This window comes from Hemibagrus wyckioides, linkage group LG18 (genome assembly GCF_019097595.1).
Source record: "Hemibagrus wyckioides isolate EC202008001 linkage group LG18, SWU_Hwy_1.0, whole genome shotgun sequence".
Lineage (NCBI taxonomy): Eukaryota > Metazoa > Chordata > Actinopteri > Siluriformes > Bagridae > Hemibagrus > Hemibagrus wyckioides.
In genome coordinates this window covers 14,671,241-14,692,500 of record NC_080727.1, presented here as the reverse complement: position 1 = coordinate 14,692,500, position 21,260 = coordinate 14,671,241, and the positions used below count along the sequence as shown (strand labels likewise).

Genomic DNA, 21,260 nt, shown 5'->3' with positions numbered 1-21,260 from the left:
GTCCTGATCCAGGACCAAGCCTTGCTTCCAAACGAAACATCAGGAATGGATAACAGGACAGTGATCGTGACAACTATTATGGTGAGTAACTGTTTTCTCATATTCCTAGACAAATAATATTCACACACAGGTATCAGTTGTCAGCCTCTAAAGACCGTTTGTCGCTCATCCAAATGCTTCCACTTGATGAATTGTCCTGCTTGTGTAAATGAGAGTTCAAAGGCCACAATAAGCCGCCTCTTGCATTTACATGCACTTGCATTTTGATAAATTATGTGTGCCAGATTAGCAGTACTGTGTGTGTATGTGTGACCTGTCAGTCATATCACTGTCTTGAGAGATTATTAAGTCATCTTAATCCAGTCCTGGTGTGCCTTGATCTGGCATTCAAATATACATCTTTTTTGGTCCATACATTTGCTGAATAACATTTTTCCAACAGCGCAGGAATGTGTGTGTCATCTGCCTCTGTCATGTGTCAGAAGGTGTCATGGCTGCCCTACATGGTGCCCAGGATGTGCTGTTTTGATTTGTTCTGTTGCTGTTCTGTTGTTTTGTTTTGTTTGATTTATTTTTTTTTAAATGTTCATTTCATGAAGAGAACAGAGAGAGCCCTGCATGGCGTGGATCTCTTTCCAGAGAAATATGTTGTGGCACTGCATTGCGCTTTTATTTTGTAACTATTGTGTATAGTGTGTATATTGTATAGTATATAGGGTGTATTCACACACTAGGTGAGTTACAGTATGTAACCTAAAAGGTATGGATGTTGATACAGCAAGGAATGGGAAAGTCACACCTGAAGCACATGCTCCTCTTTTCAGCCCGTGTTGAAGAATCCTTATTTAAGAAACTGAGCAGAAAGAAGAAAGGACACTGCTGAGCCGAAAAAGAAAACTGAGCCCCCTCCCTATATTAAGGCATGGACAGACACAGACAGAACCGAAGCGAGAAAAGCAATAATGCTGAGCCATGGACAGACGCCTCCCCAGCCGAAATGAGCTCCACGATGAGAAACTGAGCCATGGACAAACACAGGCAAAGACAAAGCCCAGCCCTCATTAAGCAACCGAAAGATGGATGGACTCCGCAAGAACAGTAATGATCCATGCATTAGGAAACGGTGCGTGGGATGAATCGGCAGGAGTGTTCATTTAGTGGTAAACAAATAGGTTGAGTGTAGATGTATTGTAAATGTACATAGCATGCATGGTGTGAGCCTTCGGCTGTTCGATGAAACGCTGATCACTTATTATCATTTATTCAGATACGTTTCTTAGGAGGTTCTTCATTACAATCAGTTGGAGTTTTCAGTATTTAGCATTCATTAGAAATACTACACACTAACTGTTCTCAGACGTTTAAGTCATTTGGTTCCTGCTTGTCGAATGGTTCCTCAAAAATGTTATACAACATTTACCAATTATAGTGCATAAATATGTCTTTGGTATCAGACATTTGCCACAAGTCTAATGTAGCTAACAAGTAATGGATTTCTACTTAAGTACTAAGTAGTAAGTACTTCCCAAATCTTTGTGTACTCTGCTTCAAACAACATCATTAGCCTCTTGAATTACCACTAGCCTTCTATTCCTTACTTTTATAATAGAATTTGCCCATTACAGCGGATTTATTCAATACTAAATGGAAGTTGGCACATTAAGGGATTAACTTATATACCATTTTTGAATTAACTATTTCTAAAATAGCAGCAATCATTGGTAGATATTTGGTAACTGACATTAACATCATTAGCCATTATTCCAAATGGTGGCTTTTTACATCCAAGTCAAACATTTTCTTAAGATTTTTATATGCACGCTTCAAATACCATTGCTAGTCCGTTAAACTATCAGACTTACATTCTATAAATACACACTTTACCCGATTGCTCTCGATTTATTAAATGTTATATAGAGGCTAGAATTTTAAGGGGTTAACATACAAAATTCTACATTCCACAGAAATGAAATAAATCATTTTCTTTGCAAAACAGCTGGGTTCATCCACATAAATTCCACTCACCCGTCACCAGATCATCACTTCCTTTCTGCAGTAAAGTGTACTATAATGGACATGATATACATAGTTACAGAGTTACATCCTATACTTACATTTGCACTTTGGACTATCCCTGCAATTTTTCACAAGAGTTTACTCAAGCAAATACATTTGGAGCAACTTTTTTTTTTTTGCAGAACCATTCATTTAAGGTAAGCACTTGCGTGTGAGCTTTTTTCCTGCAGTTTTGCTGGCTGGTAATTCTGCATGACTGCAATAAAACATGTCTTGGCGCTGCTGAAAGCCTGCACTAGTGGCACTATGCATCGCTGATAATAAACTGTCTACTCTTTTATTGTACCTGCCCCAGTGAACACCAACTGACTAGGGATGTCCATTATTGGGACAATCTGATCTGACTTTAATTAGCCTGAAAAGATATTTTGTTATGGATTCACGTTAAATCAGTCAAGCACCTAATATCGATCTATTTTGTTTGATGTGTTGTTCAATAACAACCACGCAAGTGATTTAAAAACCAGGCTGAACTTATACATTTGCCATGAATGTCTAAATTTCCCGAAAGTCGTCTTTGCACGCACTGGGACAGTATAAATCGGTCCAAGAATATTATTAAAAGTAGAGAAACTACTAATAAAAAATAAAGTGTGTAAATATGCGGCATATGCTGCTTCCTAACACATGAAAAAAGGATGAAATGATTCATCAGTCTGAATTTAGTGAAGAGCTCTGTGTTTGCTGGGGGGCGAGTTCTCGATTTGCCCTGCTGGGCTTTATGCCTTTCATGGTTCTGGGCCAGCCATATGGCTTAGAAAACATCTCTGAGAAGAGAGGAAGGTTTTTCGGAGTGTTTATGGAAATGTGTCTCACTTGGCAAGATGTGGATTTCATGAATTTTGATAAACTTGGTAATTTGTTATTTTCAAATTATAATAAAGCATAGTGGGGTTTTTTTGTTGCTGTTGTTGTAGGGTTTTTTTTGTGTTAAGGCTTACTGTAGTCTCTCGAAAATGTTATTTTTTTTCCCCTACTTGGATCAAATGTAATGTTTTTAGTTACCGAACATTATTTTTGCTTGCTCAGTGTTATGATCATAAGCAGTTTTGGATTGTACTGTGTAGTGCAGAGATGTACTGTATATAAAGCCTTTAAAAAAAATGTTTTGCTTCGTTGAGATTAGTTCTGAACAGTATTTAAAGTCTTATATTCTGCTTTGTAAGTCATTGTGAGTTGAAGATTTCTAGCTATCGTGTGCTATAATAGCTCATTGTGCCTTGTTATAGTTAATAACGATAATGATGACATTGGCTCTCTGACCTTGTGCATCATTTAGCCCTGATTATGACTTTCTTTATTGATAACCTCTATTCATTGATTATGTTATGACCTCCATAATGTGTTGCATAAAAGATGTTTTATAATGTAATGATTTTTCTTACCTCATTCGAAAAATGTAATCGATGTTCAGTAGAAATATATAATGAGCTGAAACTGAATTTTGTTTGTATGTTACAAAATGTACTTCCTTGTTTTATGTAAATGTTTTATTTTACTGTTCTGGTAAACATGATGTGTAGATATGTATTAAATATGTGTTCTTTTTTCTGTGCACAGTGTTTTATTCTTTTAAGTTCTTTGAGGACTAATCAGCGAGAAATGTACTGAAATCCACAAATCAGACACTTACTTGGGTTGGCTGGAGTTCTTGACTGGTTGCCAGTTTGAACCTCTTATGTGGTTTGCTCCTTCCAGGAAGGCCCATATGTGATGCTGAAGAAAAACTGGGAGAATTACGAGGGTAATGACAGGTATGAGGGATACTGTGTGGATCTGGCATATGAGATCGCCAACCACATTGGCATCAAATACAAGATCTCTATCGTGCCGGACGGGAAGTACGGAGCTCGGGACCCAGACACGAAGATCTGGAACGGCATGGTTGGGGAGCTGGTGTACGGGGTAAGATATGCATGTGCAGAATAATTTTGTTGAAATTGATAGTCCCTTCAGGATTTTGTGATTTTGTGGCTGCAGAAATTAAAGCAAAATCAAGCAATATTCAGAGGAAAATTGCAATTATTTAAAATTGCAGAATTTCCACAGATTTAGGCCAAGACACGGGATTTGACATCATTACAACATGCATTTACAATCGCAACATTTGTGATTATAAATGCATGTCCAGGATCCAGGATATTCTAGGCTATATATAATCGCAACAATCGCAAAATTTGGAGAAAATATATATATATATATATATATATTTCAATGCAGTCCTTTCATTACTTTAAAGACTTAATAATTAAATGATAGTGATTTTTAATCAAATTGAATAACCTTCAATTTATGCTTTTAAATGCTTTAAATCATACTATTGTAGAAAATTCAATAAGGAATCAAACACTTTTATTAATACAGTGAAGGTGATGTCCTTTAACAGCACATGTTTTATTCCTCTTATACCAGTCATTTTCCAATGATTAAAATGAAAATAAATCTATCTATCTATCTATCTATCTATCTATCTATCTATCTATCTATCTATCTATTGATCTGTCTAATTTTGTATTTTTTTTTTTTGATTTTTTTTTCTCTCTCCACCAATCTGACTTTATAAACAAATATTTGTTTAATAAAATCTTGCTAACATATAGAGAAATGTTATGTAAGATTTCCCCTATAGTATCTGCTAGTTAAATTTCATGAGATTCATGATGTGCTGAATGAAATCCTTAAGGCTCTGAGTGGGATCCAAGGGGAGTTCAAGAGGTTTAGGTTTATTTCCATATGCTGCAAAAAACTGCAAGTTTGTACTTTGGGCTAAAATATTCAGTTCAAGGGCAGTCAGTGTCCATGTAATTTTCTGTAAAAGGCCCCAGTCTGTTCAGTAACATTCTTCTTATAAAGAATAATATGCTTACTTTATCTACAGAGGCTTTGGCAGAGACATAGTGCGGATTTGAGGCAGGAAGTGTCAGCACTTTTCTTCCTAAACCTTAAGTTGTGGCCAAGCTCACAGTGCAAGCGTGTGACAACCCTTCCACGTCTGAAAAGCAACCGTTAGCAAGCTGACGTATATTAACACTGTGCTATGGCAAGTCTTCATATGGTTGATTTTTGCTGAGCATAACCCCTCAAAGGATTTCTTTTTGACTTTTTTTTCTCCAGAAAATGGGTGTTAGCCAATAATAATGGGTATAAATTTTTTTTTTGGATTAGTTCTGAGCTGTAAGGTTGAGAGTGTTGCTAAGTCATAGTCATTAATCAGGTTTGTGGATTTCCTGTGAAGGTCTGCTTTGCTCTCAGACCATAGTTCCAACCAATTTTTCTGTCTTTTGCTATAAGCATATTTTTCTGAATTGATTAGGTCATCCTGCTCGCTCAGAATTAAACCCCTCAGCTTAGCGCTGTCGTTTTTTTTTCCACCATTAACTTGCAAAGCCTTGTTCAATTAGAGAAACTGCAAAATGAGTTCAAAAAAGGAGGGATTATTTTCTAACATCTTATCAGCCCCACAGGTTGAAAGGTTTCCAGCTGCAAGGCAAATCACAGCTTTATATTAACACACTTGTTCCTTCGGTTATTTGGTTATTATTTTTTGTAGTAACAACTAACACAGTGACTTGTATGGCAAATTATCATTAGCTAATACTAACAATACATTTTTTGGTTTTTTAATCTTCTAGTCATTGATTTGCTGAAGCTTTCTGCAAGAAGAAATGTGGTTAGCATTAATGGAAGGAGTATGTACATTTTCACACATGAGAAAGACTTCACAACAGAACACTTTGCACTTCCTGGTTGTACTGATGTAAATAAATTGTTTCATTCTGTATTTTTTTAATTATAATTCTCAGCAAATTGCGTTCATATAAGAGCAATAAAACATTATACAAAAGTAATTGACTTACTGATGGTAACAAAATTTGCTCCGCTTTAGGCCACATCACAGCACCCTGACGTTGATTACAGCACATTCCCAAGTGTTTGATTCCTTGTGATATTCAATGTGAATAAAGTAATGTACAAATGCTCAACAAACCACTCTGATCTGAAATAATAATAACATAAGAACAAAACGATTGCATAAGGCATTGTCATGTCCAAGTTGTCCAAGTGACATTTGGGCAACTATATGTAAAGAAAATAATCTTTGTAAAACAAAGAACGTCACAATATATAACAATTGCTGTAACTGGATGATCGATTTAATCTTTTTACTGGCTGATAGACATTGTGCCTGACAGTAAAGTCCCAGATTTCAGTATTTGCTGTAATGTAGTGGACATTGTAGATCAGGGGTGTTCAATCTAATCCACAAAGGGCCAGTGTGGTTACAGGTTTTCATTCCAATCAAGCAGGAGCCACACCTGATTCCACATTTTTAATCAACTGATCTTGGCTTTCAGTAGACTCAGATGTGACTTCTGCTCAGTTGGAATGAAAACCTGCACCCACACCAGTCCTTAGCGGGTAAGGTTTGACAACCCTGTTGTAGATGGAGTGTAGAAAAGGTGTAGAAGAGGCTGGAGATACTGCAGTTTGACACAAATTTAAAGTCTGTCAATATCTCAAACCAGTATAAATCCAGGCCAAATAAAAACATGAATTAATTGCATCACTTCCTGTAGTGGCTGCCAAGCCCTCGAACTATGCGCTCATGAATGTACCTGCCTGTTTCAGAAAGCGGAAATCGCTGTGGCCCCATTGACTATTACCTTGGTCCGGGAGGAGGTCATTGACTTCTCTAAACCATTCATGAGCTTGGGCATCTCCATTATGATCAAAAAGCCACAGAAGTCCAAGCCAGGTGTATTCTCCTTCCTGGACCCACTGGCCTACGAGATCTGGATGTGCATCGTGTTCGCCTACATTGGCGTGAGCGTGGTGCTCTTCCTGGTCAGCCGCTTCAGCCCGTATGAGTGGCATACCGAGGAGCCCGAAGAGGGCACCGACGGTCCGCCCAGTGACCAGCCCCCCAACGAGTTCAGCATCTTCAACAGTCTCTGGTTCTCCCTGGGAGCCTTCATGCAGCAGGGGTGTGACATCTCACCCAGGTAAGCGCTTAATTCGCTCATCTCTGTGCTTGATTGCCCTAGGGCTGGCTTCTTTAAAGGAATACTGATTGGAGAAAGAAGTGGAATTGGTCTCTTAACCTCGAGTTAGCTCATGAAAAGGTCTCATTGAGCATTGATATGGTAATACGAGGCACCTGAAATAACTGTGCAGCTGTGTTGTTGCCATGGCAATGTACCAAAGGGTGTCCGAACTTGCCTGAAAAGTGCATGTAATTTGCAAAGAGTCGAACCAGAGCGGAGAGACTCATAATCAGTATTCAGTCGAGGACTGGTCTTAATGCAAAATGGATTTACGACGGTGTCTGCAGGGAGAGGAGCTACTGTCATTCTGCACAGTATGTCTCATCTTATTTAGACAAAATGCCATGTTCAAGGTTTTCTGAGTAGTGCAATTGTCTAAGATTCCTGTCCAGCTTTGTGAAACAATCAGCTTGAAGCCCAGCGACACCACAGCCATCCAAAGCTGGGAGTTTTCCCTATTGATCAAATTTGATGCTATGAATAATAAAGCAGTAAGCTCTGTTCAGGCAGGTTTAGACACCCTGTGATGTTTTGAGAAGTTGCACTTACTGGCTTTACACGTCTTCAAGGAAGCATTTGTAACCCTGCATTCCCACCAGCAGCGATGGCTATATATAATTTCTTTTCAACAAGAGCTTGTTTTTGCCATTAAGAATGAGTGGAGTCCCGATTATGATTATGCAACATAGAAATGTGGTGAATACCACTGGAATGGTGGTATGCTTTAATACCCCAAATACCCCAAAAACTACCCATCTTCACCCCACTCAACCCTCACCCACTTGGAGTTACATTCTCTATGGTTTTTGCTTCTATGTACTCTTGTGTACTTGAAGCTCCAGAGACTATTGGTAAGGCTTCAGGTGTTTGATATGAACAAAAAAAACCTGCTATGTTTTGCCTTTTTTTAGGTTCATTAAAATAAGCAGACACTAATGCATTGCAAGAATTCCATTTATAGATAAAAATTTATCGGCAGAATTTTTATTTGTTAACAAGTTATCAGGGGTTGTGTATATGTTCTGTTGCTTGCTTGCTCATTATTTGTCTGTATTTTGCGCTAACCTAGCCTTACCGGTGAAACAAGCTGGGAACTGATGACAGGACATGCTCACTATCAACTATTGATCAATGTATAGCAAGTTGAGCATTCCAGGATTAAAAATATATTTATATATTGCTGCAGGTGTGAATGTAGCATTTGCTCCCTGCCAGATCATGCAGGACTCAGGTAGTGTAGGAATTGGCTGCAAGTAAATGTTGATCAAATTACATAGATATATCCTGTACTGTGCAGCTGTGTCTGTGTCCATGTACTCTTTTGTGCACATACCAATTACATTGTTCGTGTCTCAGTGATGTGTCTCAGTCAAACATCTCTCACGTGTGATATGTTGCTATGTTACCTGACTGTTTTTTACAAATTTCTGTGAATTTTTAGCAGTGAGGGATTATGGGAGTCACTGCGTATTGTTGTGTAACTCACTGTCCTCACATGCTCATTTGTCCTGTGAAAAAAGCCTTTGAATTACATGGTACATATATTCATTATTGTGCTGCTGTGGGCAGTCGGCTGTTTTGTATTATTTGTTTGTGTATAATTTGTTCACCTGCTGAGATGACCTCAGGCTTTTTGTGGCTATCTCTGGTGCCAGCTCTCTCTCTCTCTCTCTCTCTCTCTCTGCCTCTCTCTTTCTCTCGCGCTTTGTCCCACTCTCTGTCATTCATTCTCTCTGCATAGTCCATGATAGAGCATTTTAAGACCTTTTTGTCATTTAAGGACAGAAAAAAAGAGGTTTTATTTTTCAGTCCCCCCTCACCAGATAAGAACTGACTCACATGTCAGGACCAGGAGAGCAAAGGAGCAATAAAAAGAGCGTCACATGGTGGAAAACAGCAGGTACTTAGAACAACATCAGAACCATAAAGCCCAAACAGTCAACACTATAGCCTGCTCCAGCAGTGCTATAGCGGGCTTATGGTTTTGATCTATCTTTGATAAGAAGACTCATCTAGGATTTCATTTAGGTCTATAAGTTTCATCATTACAGTGTTGATATAATACAGTTGCATGAAATTTAAAGAGGTAAAAGCTGCATTCAGTGATAAGCAGACTGGAAAAAAACAGATTGCGCTAGCTTTTTAAAAATACTGCTTAAATAGGTTTTCATCTGCTATTATTTCAATGTTAATATACACTCTATGATTTGTGTGAAGTTGATGCAATAACACTGCAAGGTTCCCAGGGCATTGTGTTGCACTCCTGTTTCTTCCACATCCTATTTCTTCCACATGAACTAGTCGCATACCGAGAACTGCGAAAGGTGCGGCAGAGGAACTTCTCCTGATGCTTGTGTGCATTAAATGCGCAAAAAGAATGATTAATTCTAGAGATTTCAAAGACTGGGTGAATTTTAATTTTAAATCATCATTTGACACTAGATTGAATTATTATATACGTGGGATTCTTATTGCTTTTCCTGCACTTTGGTCCTTAACCATTTTAAGCATATTATTTCCCTAATTTTCTGGTTGTGGATGTGGTACGGAGCTGTGCCGAGGACATTTACTAATGTTGGACAAGATCATAATTATCTGCTCTTGTCTTAAAGTCAAGGAAGATAAGTCACAGATCAGGTAATGAAACAGGAGTCACGGATTGGGTAACGACACAGAAGTCACAGATCAGCAATGATACAGGAGTCACAAATAAGGTAACAATGTAGGAATCACAGATCACGTTATGACACAGGATTCACAGATCGGTTAACAAAGTTTAACAGGGGTCACAGATCAGGTACATCGGACTCACAAATCAGGTAACAGCATAAGTGTCATAGATTGGGTTACAAGATTTGGTTATGACACAGGAGTCACAGGTTTGGTAATGACATAGGGGCTGTAAACTGGGTGTGTAGATTGGTTAATCACACAAGAATAAAAGATTGAATAATGTTACATGCACCACAGATTGGGTACAACATAGGGTGTGTAGTTTGGGTAATCACATGGGGGAACAGATTTTGTAATAACGCAGGAGTCATGGACTGGGTAATGACACAAAGGGTGTAAAGTGGGTATGACAAGGGGTAGGTGTAGATAATCAGCCAGGGTCACAGATAATGACATCAGAGGAACAGATTGGGTAATGATGCAGGGGCTGTAAATTAGGTAACAACACACGGGCATGGACTAGGTAATGACACAGGACATATAAATTGGTTAGCAGCACAGGAATAAGTTTGGTACATTTCCAGCATTAGCAGTTGAGGGTTAAGAGTTTAGTGGTTCAAAACCGATCAATAGGCCAACACCGTAACCACTGAGCTACAGCATGGACCATAATGTACTTGCAAACACACAAGATTATCTCATTGCTCTTTTTTAAGTCCAGTGACTATATCATACTCTGAAACATTTATTTTGTTCCAGTAAAACATTTTCTTTTTGTTTTTTTTTGTTCGTTTTTGAAAAGATCTGTGATATTCTAAGTTTGTGGTCAGAAAAATGAACTAAAGTTATCATACACTCCGTACACTGTAGGTACCTGAGACTGAAACTACATATCAGGTAACAAGGGCACAGAGTACATACCAGTTTGAGAGTGGCAGATCAGGTGGCAGCATGCGAGTGCAGACTGTGTAATGGCATGGTAGTAGCAAATATGGCATCTGCAAATTGGGTAACAACACAAGAGGTGCTTAACAACATGGAAGATGCAGATTGAGAAACCACACAGAACACAAAACGAGTAACATGACGACACACATCAGATAAAGATACGGGTTGCAGATCAGGTAGCAACATGAGGTATGTATAGAGACTTGGCCGATGCAACTTAGGTAACGCCAGCGGCATTCCAGATCAAGTAACAACATGGGGATTGCAGTTCGAGTAACAACACAAGGAGTTCCCAGATCAGATAATGACACCGGACACAAATTGCAGAATGCAGCTTGGGCAGTGGCACGGTACAGATAATGACTCTTGGTCCTTTGAATAACTATCAGGAGAATGACTTGGCTCCTATTTGGCATGAGAATGGAAGAGGTCAGTGGTTATCAGACAGGCAACTTAGGAATCCATCTCTGGATCAATAATACATATATTAGTGTGTGGAGCAAAGTCTGAAATTGCATCAGAAAATGGCAGACTGGGTTATGTTAATGCTGCTTCACGGATTGGTGTGCTTTGCATTTCGTTGTTGCACGACTTCTCTATAAAGCTTACGGATAAGCTATTTCTGCCATGCAGGGAAATTTCCCTCTTTCTATGAATACTTTATGCTTTGTTGCTTCGAATTTTTACTTATTTTCTGCATGTGTGTGTAGCAGATAGAGCCAGTGTAGAGGAACGGAGAATACAGCTGCAAGTGTGTACATGTGGATAAGGTGGTGGATGTATTTACTAGGTGTGATGGTGAGAAAATTTCTCGCTCCTATGCGTCTCTGGATTCTTCCAACCTGCCTATAACTCTCTTTTTACTTCTCACTCTCCTTTTCTTTTTCTCCTTCCACTTTAAGTATTTGAGGGTCGATCACGTAATTGTAGTAAGTAATTGCTCTATTCAATAGCGCCCTTTATTCCGGAAATTGCTGGAAAATGATTGCAGGACTAAGGCGAGGGAAAGATCAGGAGGAAGCCTGTGATGCTTGTGAGAGGATATGATTCACTCATCAGACCAACATTAAGAATGAGGAGAGGGAGGAGAGTGGAGATCACACGGCAGATGAGGGCATTCGGCTCTCGCTATACAAAACGATGGCTATACAGCATGGTTTTAGAAAGTCAGACCATTCATGTGTCAGGAACTCTTGAAGCTCTCTATTTATTTCCTACCTTATAATGATATGAATTAGTGATATGTTGATGGCTTGTTTAGTTTGGCACTGGAGCTATGGAGTTAATGCGGTTTATCCTGGTCAGGGTTACAGTGGATCTGGATCTTGTTTCTTTTTCTTGTAGCCTGGAAAAAGTGGGATAGAAAATACAGGAGGAAAAACACATATTGCTTTGCTGTCAAATTTAATATAATGTAGCATAAAATCAAGATAAAACATAGCAGGGAGTTTTGCGGCAATGTCCATTGTTAAAAGTGCTATACAAATAAAATTTAATTTGAATTGAAAGTTAAATATGGAAAAACAGAAAAAGACAAACGTTAAGATATAAAATAAATGGGCCAAAAGTTTATGGATGCTTCATCATCACACAGCTTATCCTAAACACGTTCCACCATTAGTGCAGAGTGAAGTCCATGAAGGCATTTGCTAAGGTTACAGTGGAAGAACTTGAGTGTCAACCCCACTGAGCATGTCTGGATGAACTGGAATGCTGACTGCTCCTCAGGCCTCCTCACTGGACATCAGTGCCTGACCTCACTAATGCTCTTGTGGCTGAATGAGCACAAATCCCTACAGCTACACTTTAAAATCGAATGGAAAGCCTTTTCAGAAGCCTGGCGGTTGTTATGGCAGCAAAGGCGGATGGAATATGATGCTCAAAAAGCACATATGGGTGTAATGGTGATGTGGGCTCCATAAACTTTTCACATTTTCGTGCATGAATGAGAGGATGACCAGCATTGTAATAAGCATCCAGTAGGAGTCTAATATACTGCCACTGTGCTGTATTGCTGCATGAATATTCCTGTCACATTAATGCCTGAAAATGTGCTTTAATTTAACGAGATAGCTCCTCATTTGAGACCTTATCACACCGAAAAGCTAATATGAGACAAGATAAATGGGCTTAAGTTCAAGGTCAGAATTCGGAATGCCAGTGGTTACATCTCCGTATTATATTCTCACTATGGCTCATGGTTTGGTGTCACGACACACAAGCTTGAGACTCAGGTAACGTTTCAGCAGGCAGGTAGGAGGTGATAATGATTTTTGCATGCTCACGAATTTTTAAAAAAATGGAGATTGATTTAATCATCTGATAGCCTTCGCTGTTTCAGGTTTAATTAGAGTAGGGCGTAATAATACAGTATAATCAGCTGTGTTGTTCCAGCTACTGCAATCATTACCACTCAGGTGGTGGATTTTTTTAGTCACTCTGCAGTAATGCACATTAAACAGGAAAAAATTAAAATGCTAACAGTACATTTTCGATATATAATGCTTTTAAAAATGTCTCATGTCCACATAGCTGACTGTTTTAATGCTGACTGTTTTGTTGCATCTGCAGTGTAATAGAGTGACAAGAGATTTTTTTAACAAATGTTAGTTCTACACTTGTGTAATGTCAATTAAATGTAATATAAATTGATAGATCACCAGTTAATTCTTATTAATGAATTGAAAATTTTTTTCATTTCCCCTGAGAGAAAGCGACATGAGGAAGAAACCAGACTGAATAAGAGAAGTCATCCTCATCTGGGTGACTCCGGAGAGTGGTTATAAATCATGTCCTTTCTATAACTGTACACTATATAGTCAAGTGGAATTGTGTAACCAGGAACTTTTGAGCAACTTATAAGTATGAGCATCAGCATAATTTCCGAATTCATTATAATCTTAACAGCAATTCCTTCCTGCAGAAGCTATCAGATTTACCATTTTTTGAGGTTGCCTAACGTTTTGGATTTGTCTGCTATTGGAAGTATAACTCACCTGCACCCTCCTCTGAGTTTCTGTTCTGACACCATGTTTATTGGGGAAAGATGGATGCTCTTCAAGATTTAAGTGAAAACTCCTACTAGTGTACTCCGCTCCAGAGCTCTTAAAGTGCATGAAGGTCTAGTAATACCGTTTAATTGGACAAAACGTCAATGGAAACCATGGAAGTATAATATCATGTAGGGGCGATAAAATCATATTATCGCACAAGCCGAGTAGGAGGTGTGGCCTAGTTAAAATTGAAAAAATAAATGCCTAAGCTTATAATAAAGTTGATAAATTGCTTATTGCTTAATTGGTATTGTTATCTTCATGTATCAGCATTCACTCGCAACTTTATTAGGAAAGCATACCTTTTCATTCAAGCATTTGTCCATTCAGTCAATCAAGTGGCAGTAGCACGATGCACAAAATCATTCCGATACACGCCAAGAGCTTCAGTCAACATTCACAATCTAAAACATCAGGATGGAGGAAAAGTGTGATCTCAAGGGCTTTGATCGTGGTGCCAGACGGGCCTTTTGGAAATCTCCGGATCTCCGTGGATTTTCACACACAACAGTTTCAAGTTTACAAAGAATGATGGATTGTTCTGCAAGCAGAAATGCTTTTTTGATTAGAGATGTCAAGGGAGAATGACCAGACTGGTTCGAGCTGACAGGAATACAATGGTAACTCAAATAACAGCTCTACTATCATGCTGAGGGGAAAAACATCTCAGAACACAACAAACCTTACAGCAGATGCTTTACCAGAGCAGCAGAGCACATCAGGTTCCTCTCCTGTCAAACAAGAACAGAAATCTGAGGATACAATTGGCAACTGGACAGATGAAGATTGGAATTTTATTTTTTTATTTTATTTTATTTTTTTTCTTGCAACATGCCAAACATCAAATTGTTCATTCCCTACTTTTGGGGAGCTTTGTGTGAATTTCATATTCTTTGACTGGATTGTTGGTTAAATCCTGATATTTGGAGAAATGATTGTGTGCTGTTAATGGGAATGCCTGCTGTTATTCCTCCCAGCAAAATTAGAATTAGAGATCGGTAATGTGAAGAGCGATGGTGCATGGCTTCGGTCTCATGCGTGGAGAAACTGATTTGCAGGTATTAAATCTTAATCAGGCCAGCAGAGAGCAAGCCATGAATAAATAAAGCACTGTAGGCTTACTGGGGCTACAGGCAGTGACCTTTCATTTATCTACAGTGTTTCAAGGTCCCCATCCCCCCTTACTTCTCCCTCAATCCCTCCCTACTTTCCCCTCTATTCCCTCTGCACTTACTCAGAATTTGACTCACAGTGGAACGCTTTTCCAGATACAGATTAGAGCTAGGTCTTGCCTGAAAAGCCTCTCATGGTGAAGAGCCTCTACTGGTCTTGCTGCTTTAAGCCAGCTTTACTCTGTACGATTTCTGGCCTGATTTTGTTCTATAGGTGAAACATGGAACGCATAATGTGACATGCTCCCTGGTGGCTAATTTATTGCCATTGTGAACAAAGAAAGCTGAGTTATGGCAAATTGAAATTTCAGAATAAAATCCCAGAGCTGCTAGGATGCTGTATTGGTAGTAAAAGCCACCAATAAAACAGCATAGATATTATCTACAATATTAAAGTACAGTGTGGTGCAAAGCTACCATATTGGGTTTACTTAGAAGATTCAATTCAATTTGATTGTATTTGTTTTCTGCTTTTAATGCTGGACATTGTGACAAAGCAGCTTTACAGGAATAAAAAAAATTGAATAAAAGTTAAAAATTATAATTCATATTTACCTAAGCCAGAGACGACGGTGGCAAGGAAAAAGACCTTGGGACGATTTGATGAAACCTGGAGAGGAACCAGACTCAATAAGGAAGTCATCCTCAGCTAGGTGACAACGTAGAGTGTGATTATAAATCATTGCCTTTCTATAAGTATACGCTATATACTCAAGTGGAATTGTGTAACCAGGAGCTTCTGAGCAACTTATAAATATGAGCATCAGCATAGTTTCTGAATTTATCATAGTTTTAACATAAATTGCTAAACTCCTCATTACCCACGTAGGAACAGCTCCAACTCCTTTTCTTTGCCCTTCATTTCTCTCCTCATAACATTGCTGCTATTATTATAATCTTCTGTAGATTAATGATGATGTCATTTCCTTAAATCACAGGTTTATGCTTAGAGGATCTTCAGTGCATGATGACATGGTGAACGCTAGCAAACTGTAGAAGAAGATTGTTTTGGGATCATCGATTATACCATGTACACATTTTTAATATCCCACAGTCTAAAAACCTGACTCTCAGCTTCACTCTTTCATGTACGCAGTTGTTTATTCTATTTGAATGGGTGAAGCGTGTGTTTGTCCACCTCGATCTGCGCTGTTCTTTTTTGAAGCCAGCAATCAAACTCAGGCACACACTAAAACAAGAGCCTTGAAGAGCTTTTGAGTGAGGTGCTCTCAGCCCTTTTCCAAGCAAACACTCTGTCTCTTATAGCAGGAAGTGTTTTGGGTTGCAGCATTTTGGAGCTACAAGGACCAAAGGACAGGGCTGTAGTGATGAAATGTGTCCTGGACACAAGAATTTAAATAAATAAATAAATAGTTGATGCAACACACCAAGTTTTAAACTAATCATTTATATAATTATCTAATTGTTTCTTTAACTCTGGCTCTGCCTTCTCTGTGCCCAGATTATTTTTACACGCACTTCTGACCAGTGAATAAAAGTGTTTAATTGGAACGTTTTCACACCTACATGCCCCTCCAGCCTCAACCAATTATCTTATTTTATTTTCTATGTGCAGTGTGTAACTAAACCAAATCAAGTAGCAAACCAACCAACCGAACGTGAATATAAATATTGCTATGATTAGGTCTCAGCAAACAGACTAAAAGTGTGAAAGTGTCCTCAGTTTCATCATCTGAAAACTGATGTATCCTTTTAATAGCAAATAATTCTGATCTGCTCTGAAATAAATACTGACTGCACTTCCAAAAAGCCAGTAGCAATACCATGCTTATCACATTCCTCTGACTCTTGACCTGCTATGATGGTGTGTGTGTGTGTGTGTAATGACAGTCACACTTTCACCGTTTGGCAGTGATCAGAGATGCTGTGTCCTACACAGTGACATGGGCGGCATGTGGTAGAACGTGCCTCTGTCCATGGATTATATGTCCTTATGAATCCTTATGGTCCCGTATGCCGGGTGACGGAGCAGTGGAGCGGCACGCGGCTCGAGTCACCGATGTCGTGTCCGCTCAATTGAGGCTTTTATTAAATCGACTTTGTCTCACAGGTCAGATTGATTAGTCATGCTTACTGCAATCCCAGACGAGTCTGTCCCTAAGACGTCACCGTGACGGACTGTGTGTCTGCATGTGGGACCGTGCTTAGCAGAAGACAGCATGTTGTACTATTGGATTCGTAAAAGACTGCAACACCCTACCGTTCTTCTGGTCAGGCTGGAGATATAAATGTCAGAAGTAACACCAGGATGCAAGAAGTCGTTTTATAATCTATAAATCCATGGTTAGTTTCATAAATTTATTTGTTATCCATTTTATCCTACACAGTGTCATGGAGAACCTGGAGTCTTTCCCTGGGGTCTCAGAACACAACCCAGGGGCACACACACACACTCTCTCTCTCTCTCTCTCTCTCTCTCTCTCTCTCTCTCTCTGTTCAGACAATTTAGAGATGCCAATTAGCTGAGTAGGGTAGGGGACAAGAGTACCCTAAGGAAACTCCCAGTGCATGAGAACATCCATGAATACAGGGTGGAGCCAGGATTTGAATTCCCAATCCCAGATTTGTTACCTAATTTTCCTTATTGTGATGTACCCATTACACTACAAATAATATTCACACATTTGTGCTCATGTAATGGATTTTCGCAGCATTTCACATCTTTCTACTTGGTGTTTAAGCCCCGCCCCCTAAATTTAAAAGCATACACATTATAAGGTGCAGTGAAAAGGTTTTGTTTTTATTTTTCGACATAAAAATAGAATTTAAAAATATAATAAAAAAAATAGAATTTGCATAAACCAGAAAGGGAAGCAAATATAACCTAGAAAATATCAAAATATAATATAGGAAAGCAAGAAGAATGGTAGAATCAGTGTGCAATGGTGTGCAATGGTTTCTGCAGTATATGCAATGTATGTTGTGCAGTCTTTCTTGGCATAGTTTTCTACTTGTTTTCATGAAACTAAGTCATAAATCAAATGTTCATCATTTTGAATCCTAATATAAAAAAATGCCCACTGCAGTACATTTCATCATGAACAGGGTCAAGCTGGAAAAACAATGAGCTGGAACCTTAATCTGTTTTCTTTAAAAAAAAAAAAAAAAAAAAAAAAGGATTAAATTGCAGCACTTGGAAAACATTACTGATACTGATATTTTTCCCCACCGTGTCTTCTTCGTCCTCTTTTTTGTTATCCTCTTTTCAAAAAGCATGTAGTGATTTATATTAGCAGTACATCTTGCACTCTTTATCTGTAGTCTTTAATCTACCCTTCCTGCTCCTACCCAGTAATTGCAGACACACATCCAGGTCATTCAAGAACATTCATTAATTTTAGCCCCAAATGAAAAACAAGCACAGAAAAAAAAATATAGGAGTTTTATTATTTATGGGAGGAAAAAAACATGTTTTGAACACTTTGTGTGTGTTTTTCTTTCTTTCCTCTTCATTTACAACGCAGTCCATTTGCAAATCCGATTATGGAAATTATGGATACAGGAAATTGATTGTATCATTACAGCCTGAATTCAAGAAATCCCTCGAATGAAAAAAAAAGCATCTCTTTTAATTTTGCAGAATGAATGTAGGTGTAAATGGAAACGGTGCTAGTTTTTCTCTGCCGCCTCCGTGGAAATTCTTGTCAGTGACGTCCTCCTCTCCTGCCCACCACAAATGCCGATCTGTCACCATAGCATCCCATCAAAGTGTCCTTCTCAGGAACGAGGACCTTAATCGAGCCTGTGTCACAGGCTATCACCGAGGACCCCAGGCAGTGTTCTAAATTTGGAGCAGGGTTTGTGATCCCTGACTATCTGATACAATGCTTGTGGGTTGTTTCTGAGAGGTGGAACACGCCTTAAGCTCAGGGAAATCGGTTGCTCGTCAGTATTCTGGGCATGTTTCTCTCTCAGCACCGCACCGCTCCGGTGGTCCACTGCATGTTTCATTTTCAGTTCCATGCCGAGGGGATAAGCCGTGGCCTCATCATGCTTGATTATAGATTTCCTAATCTCTGCTTGGTATACTCTGCTGACTGATCTTTCTCTTCTTTCTTTTTCCTCTCTCTCCATATCACCTATACTCCTTTTGTCCTCGCCTTCCCCTGTTTCCTCTCCCATGGTGCAGGTCTCTGTCCGGTCGTATCGTGGGAGGTGTCTGGTGGTTCTTCACCTTAATCATCATCTCCTCCTACACAGCTAACTTGGCTGCCTTCCTCACCGTAGAGAGAATGGTGTCACCCATCGAGAGTGCCGAAGACCTGGCCAAGCAAACAGACATAGCATACGGTACTCTAGACTCAGGCTCCACCAAAGAGTTTTTCAGGGTGAGTGAAATACACCGAAGAAAACGAATCAAGCCGTCATGATTGGATATTTATTTTGCTTGTAACTGAAAAAGATTTACATTTACTGTATTTTAAGGCATTAAAACACTTGCAGAACTACTAAAGAACATGTTTAGACAATAATGTGTCAGTATACGAGCAGACCGTGTCAGTATCGTCAAGATGACATGAAATGGTTCATAACTGAGTTAGTGTTGACATAAGAGGCAATTTGGATTTTGTGGTGCGATCATAAGCACTGACCTGAGCACAGTGTTTTAATAAACTGTCAATATTACATTACATTATATAATATATAAAGTAAACAGTCTATAAATGGCACCCTGTGTTTCATATATAAATTACATTACTTCAAAATGTGTATATAACACACAAATATATCTTTCACACTTATTTCCATATCTGTATGGATTCAAGGAAATGTCCTCAACGGAGAGCTGTATTTTCATCTGTCGAATATTGTTCATTAAAATTGTTTTACCATTGATAAGACTAGCTTTAAAATAAATAAAATAATAACTGGATAAAATAAACATTACACCAAGTAATTCAAAATGTTCTGTTTAAACAATGAGACATTTTTTATTATTATTAAAAAAAAAACTAAACAGAAAAACTATGTCTAATATAAACATGAAAATAAATATACTAAATAAAAAAATGTGCCAAAATTATTGACACTCAAAGGGATATTTTAAACAACTGCAAACAAATAGTCAGTCTCAGTCTGTTCAGAATTCTGTTATTGACTCTAACCCCAAATATGTATAAATATAATGTTGCATACTTGTGCCATCCATAAGGCAAACAAATGAATAAAGGAAAATAGACAGATAGCTATTGACCTGCACAAGACAGTTAAAGATACCACTAAGCCAGTGTCTGAAACAGTTGGAAATTTGCCAGGAATCAGGCCCATGAGCCCACGGTTTCACACAACACAGTGAGGAATATGTTGAAGGAAGAGAAAAAAAAAGAGCTCAAACATCTCTGTATTAGCATTGTGCAGTTTAGATTCTTGTGTTTGTCAACCGTTAAATGCCACTTTCACCACGGCAAGCTGTTTGAAAGCACTGCAAATCCACACGCGCAAACCTAATATAGAGGAGCTTAAAATGTTCTGCATGGTGGATTGGAACAAGATCCTCTACAAGTGTCTCCAACCTTGTTTGACATTACAGAAAGAGACTCGGTGCAGTCGTTCTCTCCGGGATGTGCATCACACTGATTTTAAGGGTGCCATTAATTTTGGAACCAATTCTTAAAAATACTTTATTATAATTTTTTTTCTCTCATTTTCATGAAGGGTGTCAATAATTATAGAGGCCTCAGCTTTCATGTCCTCATGTAATAAATGTTATTTATTGCTTATGCTGGTAAGTCATTATGATCATCGCCTTCAAATAAAGAGATACAATTATTTCTTAATGTGTTTAAAGAAATTTGTCTCCTTTCCAAACCTACCATCACTTTTGACCCCCTATATTTACACTCCACTGTTTGCCATCTCCTAGCGGTCAAAGATCGCCGTATATGAGAAAATGTGGAGTTACATGAAGTCAGCTGAGCCCACGGTGTTCACCAAGACCACGGCAGAGGGCGTGGCTCGCGTGAGGAAGTCTAAGGGGAAGTACGCCTTCTTGCTGGAATCCACCATGAACGAGTACACGGAGCAGCGCAAGCCCTGTGACACCATGAAGGTCGGAGGCAACCTGGACTCCAAAGGCTACGGAGTGGCTACGCCCAAGGGCTCACAGTTAAGGTGGGTGGAGTAGTATAACAATATGTCACGTGTTGTTATGGTATTCCACCTTCCCTGGCGTGCCTACCTCTACTTGATTTTTTTTTTCTTTTTCATTTATTTCACTTTAATTGCATTCTTAAGCATTTTAGTGTGGAGTTACTGCTTGTTTTGTTTTATAG

At 38.8% G+C, this 21,260-nt stretch overlaps 1 protein-coding gene across 12 annotated transcripts in view; it reads left to right on the top strand.

Moving 5' to 3' along the window:
* Window positions 1-21,260, top strand: part of gria4b (glutamate receptor, ionotropic, AMPA 4b) — a 107,345-nt gene that overhangs the window by 68,822 nt on the left and 17,263 nt on the right. For 11 of the 12 annotated variants that reach the window (XR_009207243.1, XR_009207242.1, XM_058415720.1 and 8 more), the window contains exons 9-13: window positions 1-81; window positions 3,775-3,981; window positions 6,706-7,079; window positions 19,118-19,316; window positions 20,852-21,099. The exon at window positions 1-81 is cut by the window's left edge and continues 30 nt beyond it. Coding sequence is in view for 10 of the 12 variants with exons in the window: in XM_058415720.1 (XP_058271703.1) it covers window positions 1-81; window positions 3,775-3,981; window positions 6,706-7,079; window positions 19,118-19,316; window positions 20,852-21,099 (1,109 nt within the window). In the remaining 2 variants the exon portion in view is untranslated. Of the gene's footprint in view, window positions 82-824; window positions 3,551-3,774; window positions 3,982-6,705; window positions 7,080-19,117; window positions 19,317-20,851; window positions 21,100-21,260 lie in introns of those variants that run through there. The other variant, XM_058415724.1, reaches the window with a different exon arrangement.